This window comes from Pygoscelis adeliae, unplaced genomic scaffold, assembly GCF_000699105.1.
Source record: "Pygoscelis adeliae isolate BGI_AS28 unplaced genomic scaffold, ASM69910v1 Scaffold672, whole genome shotgun sequence".
Taxonomy (NCBI): Eukaryota; Metazoa; Chordata; class Aves; order Sphenisciformes; family Spheniscidae; genus Pygoscelis; species Pygoscelis adeliae.
This window is the reverse complement of record NW_008824194.1, coordinates 12,515-18,257: the sequence shown is the minus strand read 5'-3', so window position 1 is coordinate 18,257 and position 5,743 is coordinate 12,515. Positions and strand designations below refer to the sequence as shown.

Here is a 5,743-nt window from a genome sequence, read left to right as displayed (position 1 = left end):
CGGGGGGGGAGGGGGGCGCGTGGTGGGTCTTTTTGTGGGGGGGGGGGGGGGATAGACCTTCCATGGGCCCCTCAACGTGTCGTGACCCATTCCCGGCTCCGTGGCTCAAGCAGAAGGGCGTTGGTGGGAACCCAAACCTTGCACGGGCCCATCCACGTGCCGTGGCCCTTCCCTAGTTTTACGGGTTGGGTTGGAGGTAACGGTGGAGGAACCCAAACCTTGCACGGACCTGCCCACGTGCCAGGGCCCATCCCCAGCTCCGTGGCTCAAGTATGAGGTAGCTGCGGGGAACCCAGACCTCGCGTGAACCCTCCACGTGCCGTGGTCGTTCCCTGGTTTAACGGCTTGGGTTGGAGATAACGGAGGAACCCAAACCTTGCACGGGCTTGTCCACCTGCCAGAGCCCATCCCCAGCTCCGTGGCTCAAAAGCATGAGGTAGTTTTGGGGAACCCAGACCTCGCGTGGACCCATCCACGTGCCGTGGCCCTTCCCTGGTTCTACGGCTTGGGTTGAAGGAACCCCAGACTGGAACGGACCCATCTCACCTTCTGTTTGAACTCAAAGCCACACCAAGACCCTCCTTTCCCCAGCAGCCACCCGGGAGGTGGCTGAAGGGACGTCACCCCCGCCTCTTACCTGGCAGGAATCGATGCCCCCCTGGGGGACACCGGCGCAGAACATGTTGGGGGTGATGGCGTGCCCGTACGCCCTGGTGCACTTGTTCTTCCCAAAGGCTTGGACGGCGGCACACTGCAAATTTTTGGGCAGCTTTGCTGCAGGAGAAGGTGGGGACGGAGAGAGAAAAGGTGAGAAGGGGCAGCTCCCCCCCCCGCCCCCCGCTAATGCTGAGGCCTGAGCAGACCTCATTACGCTTTTGGTAGGGTTCTTTGGGAGGGGGACAATGGAGGTGCCTCCCTCAGAGATGGGTCAACCCAAAGGAAAACCAACCCCGAAGGGAAAACCCAAGCAGAAGTCATTCCCCGGGGGGGAGCTGCTCACTGGGCAGAGTTAGGGTGACATCAAGGAAGGCCTTAGCCCGTTTTTCCCAGCTGAGGAGGCCACCTGGCCTCCCTGGCGAGCCCTCGCCCCTGCCCAGTTGCCTCCCCCCATCCCACCTCTTCCACTGAGGTCTCCATCATGAGCCAGTACCTCCGGGGGACTTGGTTGTGCCCCAGCCAGAGACGCTGCACCTCATCCCGTCCATGGGACACTTCGTGGCTAATCTGATCTTCTTGATGTTTTTGCTGAACTGAACGGGCTTGTTCAGCCTCAGGAGCATGAAGTCGTTGTCATTCTTCTGGGGGTTGTAGGCGGGATGGACCTGGAGCTTTGAAATCGACCTCACTTCCCCCGTCCCGTCCCGTAACGTGTCCGTCCCGATTAACACCTTGAGGTCCCTGCCGGGGGAAGAAGGTCAAGAAATCAGTGCTGGTCCCTCCAGAGGAGACACATAAGCCCTTGGCCTCAAGGGCCGTCCGTCAAGGAGCTGATCAAGACCTGTCCGTTGAAGCTTCTCCACAGGGCAGAGTTAAAGTGATATGGCCGTGGGAACACCTCATCCCCTTTCCCTTGGGGAGGAGGCCAGGAAAACACGCTAATGCCTTGAGGATTCACGAGCCAGCTCTCCTCCAAGAGCTCTTTGATCCTCGGGTACCCTGGGGGCATCTCCCATCTCCATGGGAAACTGTTGCGTCGCTTCATTTCAACTCCTTGACTTCATCTTCCTGACTCCAGGAGTCCCACCTGCAACAGCTCAGCTACGTTGCCCTGAGCCTAACTTCTTGCCAACTTTTCTTCTGCTTTTTTTTTTTTTTCATTATTTTCATTATTTTACCCTCCAAAAGGTCCAGCTTCCTCTCACGGGACCTTGTGGAGAAGCTGGAGAAACTTGGCTGTGGGGGCACCTGCTCCGCTTAGTGTCGTCACCTGGAAAAAGGGGGTGACGGGCCTCAAAGGGGGGGGAGGTTGGCTCCCCTAAGGGTTCTTCGGTGAAGGGTGTCACCCCGCAAAGGCCACATCGGCTCCTCCAGTCTCCACGTGGAGGATGGCTGTACCTTCGTTGCCCTCTAGAGGTACCAGCACCCAGACACCAACAGCTGGAGATACCCATGCCTGGAACACCAACATCTAGAGCTACTGGCCGTGGGACACCAGACCCTGGAGGTAACATCTGGGGTACAAATATCTGGACATACCAACCTCTGGTTACCTCTGGAGGTACCCGCCTCTGGAGCTATCAAATCCCTGGAGGTACCAGACTCAACTTCTGGACACCGAAATCTGAAGGTGTTCACATCTGGAGGCACCAAACTCTGGAGATGCCAACATCTGGGGCACCTCTCTCTGGATACCGCCGTTTGGAGGCCCCATCCTCTGGAAGTGCCAACATCTGGGCACTAGCACCTGGAGGACCCGCTTCTCACCCCTGGTCATTGAGGGCTCCTGGGAAAGGAGACGTTGGCTCATAGGAAGCCATGGGGCACATGAGCATGGACCCGGCTTACCTGGTTGGCTGCTTGCAGTGGGCGGCTGTCAGGACCCATTGGGCATCTATCAAGCTTCCCCCACACAGGATTTGACCCCTCTTGATGAGGGCGACTTGGAAAGGTCGCTGGTTGATGGAGCAGGGTCTCCCGCCGATGATACGGGACCCGTCCTCGTCCGGCACTGTAACACAGAGCACCAAGGGGCACCGTGAGCGCGGTGCGTGGCCGCAGCCAGCCGCGAAATCTTCCACAGAAACCTGCCGTTTTGGGTTGAAAAGGAGGCAAAGCCTTGCGAAAGGGAGTCTTTAAAAAGGTGAAGTGAAAGAGAAGAGGGCAAGGTCTCTATTTTCCAGCCTCAAACTCCCATCAGAACAGTCAAAATCATCTTAAAAACCTAAAAATAATACTTTTTAATTTACTGAGTCACCTATCAGCCTACTGGGATCCCCCCGGGCTTTTTTTTTTTTGATGAAAAAGAGATGATTTTGGGACCAGTTGAAATCCAGCCGTTCGTAGCCAAGATTGAACCAGTCCTTGAAGGTCTGTTTTCTCCTGCTGCCATTTGATGGAGCCCATGACTCCAGGACCTCACCACCCATCCCAGGCAGAGGACTGAGGCGGGAGCTCCCACAAGGAGACCCCTGGGACCGGTCTGTCACGCCGGGTTGTGCCAATGAGCTGTCCTGGAAATCTCTGCGCATCAGGAAGTCACTGGGGGCCACTTATCTCCGCCGGTTTCGCCATGTGCCTCTGGGAGGGGCATCCGTTCCACCTCTAAGATTCCTCCCAGCCCAAAATTGGACTCCAAAAGGGAGGTGACGCACCCCTAAAAGAGCTGATTTCTTCGTCCTCGGTTGGTGAGAAAGCCTGTAGGACCAGCTCGAAAAGCCTCCTGCCTCCTGGCTGGCTCACGTAGCCAGGACTCCTAGTTAGGGCCAGGGTAGGAGACGGTTGCATCAACACAAGCAGGAGAAGCCCTGACGCAGGGAGAAGTGATAAGAGGAGTTCGCTCAGGAATGTGAGTCCTTACGTCGCTCTGGAGCCGAGATGTCTTGGTCCCGTCAGGCTGATTGAGAAGAAAGAGAGAAGGGCCATCAGCTCGGTTTGGGGGGTCTTTGGTCGTACCACAGAAAAAGGGTCTCACCGCTTGACGCCCCCACTTCTGGCATGGATCTGCCAATCTTTCAGGTCTCTGGAGGCATCTCCCTTCGCTTCAGGTCGCTTGCAGAAGCATCTCCCTGCCCTTCAGGTGGCTGCAGCAGATGGGTGTCCGCTAGAGTTGCCCAGTGGTCCTTGGAGGGAGGGAGGGACCATTCTGAGAGGCAATCCCACCCCGTCCAACGCCAGGCGTCTACAAGATGAGGTGCCCCTCCCCTTGTCAGGCTATTTATGACGAATGAGGTCTGCAGGGTGACCATCTTGAGGCCGTGACCATCTTGAGGCCGTGACCACGCAGAGCTCCGCTTGGGTGTCCACCCAATGGGAGTCCAAAGCCTTGCGACGTGCTCCTGCTGTCCCTCCTGGCCTCCATCTACACCTCTGTGCAGGCAAAGCCTTTTGGGAACCTCAGGTGGCACCTCTGCCAAGGCCACTGGAGGAGACCCCTGATCCTGAGTTGTGTCCAAGTGGGAGGAGACAAGATTTAAAAAAAAAAAAAAAAAAGGAAAATCAGTGCAAAAAAAGGTGGTTTTTCTCCAGAAAAAGACCTCCCTCCCACCCCAAAAACATGCAGTAGGACTTTCAAACGGGAGATATCAACTCCTTGTTCTCTGAGATGTCCTCACGGGTGCGGGGGCTGATGGGCCTGAGTCCTCCATGCCGCGGCCTGGGGCATCCCAGACGTTTTTGCCTATTTCGGGGAGAAGTCGCGACTCCAAGCGTTGACCGCCTTGGCGAAGACCTGTATTGATCGCGGCACGTGCAAGGTGGCTCCGGTCCATGACCTATGCAACTGCCTTCCGCCGAAGGTTGGGACATTGGAATTTACCGGTGGGACTGGTTTGTGCTGGTGGGGATTACAGCCTGTGACGGGTGGCAATGGGAGACGCCCGAGTTTCAAGCCGCCTGGAATTCGCCACTATCCGGTCCCAGCAGCGCTGCCAAAGTCAGAGGGTGGGAACCATCCTCCTGCAAATGCTCATCGGGGAAGCATCCCTGGTCATCCCAAAGGCCGTCCTTGAGCCTTTAGAGACCAGCCAGCGGGTTTAGACTCCACCAAGCTCCTTGAAGGCATCTCAGCAGCTTCCCTGAGCTCCCACGGTGGAGGGGTATCCATCAACAAAGGTCAATCAGTGGAGAGGTAGGCAATGCGAGATGGTGGATCCTGCCCTGTGATAGAATCCATCCCCTGCATTTCCAGAGGCTACTGGCAACCAGAGGGCTCCAACCAAGGTGATTGTTCCTCCATCCCAAATCATAAACCTGCCTCCGAGAAAACAGTTCTTAGACAGTCACGGGGCAAGTTATCCAGCCATTGTGTCCGGACACGGCCTTGTTCCTTCTCCGCAGGACCTGGGCGTTTCGGATTCGGCTCTGGGGACACAGATTTGGTTTAAGAGGCACCGAGATCAGGTCAGATCCGAGGTCTTTGCAACCAACAGTCAGAAATCACGGGACTCCTCTTTCCACCCTAACTGAGACCCATCCATTCGGGTTCTCTGTTGGCAGAGCATCATTTTGGAGGCCAGAAGAAAGGAAGGGGACGTTCCCAACAGGATTAAGTCTCTCCTTTCTTTGCCTCACCCCGGGCGACTCTTTTGTCTCCTCCTTTTTGCAGCTGTAACAGAAATCCCCGTACGAACTTCCAGAGGAGGGAAAGAAATTATCCCGGAGATCCCGGCGCCTCCAACGGGATGTGGGAATTCTCCTCTGCGTCTCTTTCAGGGCCATTTCTCCACGTCAAGGGGTTTGCTTTATCTCAGCTCGAAACCAAAACAGGTTTCGAAACCGTAGGGCCTTGCCCGAACCTTCCTGTCGGCAAGATTCCCATGAGCCAAGAGAAGGCATCTCCTCATCCCATGCCGTGCCGTGCCATCCCATCGGACACATGCCCCTACAAGGTGCCCATGAAACACCCGTGGTGTCTCCATCCCCCCCTCCTTGGCCACTAGTTTGACTTACGCTCATCGCCTTCGTTGCCCTTCACCTCAGCTCGCGCTGGCGGCGGGGTGGCCAGCAACAGTCCGGCTGCGAGGATGAAGATGGGGATGGAGCCGAAGGGCCCGTGCCCGTCACGAGACATGCACGGGACAGAGAG

The 5,743-nt window shown here is 56.7% G+C and overlaps 1 protein-coding gene across 1 annotated transcript in view; it reads right to left on the bottom strand.

Moving 5' to 3' along the window:
- Positions 1 to 5,728, bottom strand: part of LOC103925968 (kallikrein-14-like) — a gene marked incomplete at its 3' end in the record, with an annotated part of 16,109 nt that extends 10,381 nt beyond the window's left edge. Inside the window, exons 1-4 of the mRNA XM_009334776.1 lie at positions 5,608 to 5,728; positions 2,506 to 2,668; positions 1,151 to 1,398; positions 638 to 774 (exon numbers count right to left, since the gene is read on the bottom strand). Of these exons, the coding sequence (XP_009333051.1) occupies positions 638 to 774; positions 1,151 to 1,398; positions 2,506 to 2,668; positions 5,608 to 5,728 (669 nt within the window). The remainder of the gene's footprint in view (positions 1 to 637; positions 775 to 1,150; positions 1,399 to 2,505; positions 2,669 to 5,607) is intronic.
- Positions 5,729 to 5,743: the final 15 nt, after the last annotated feature.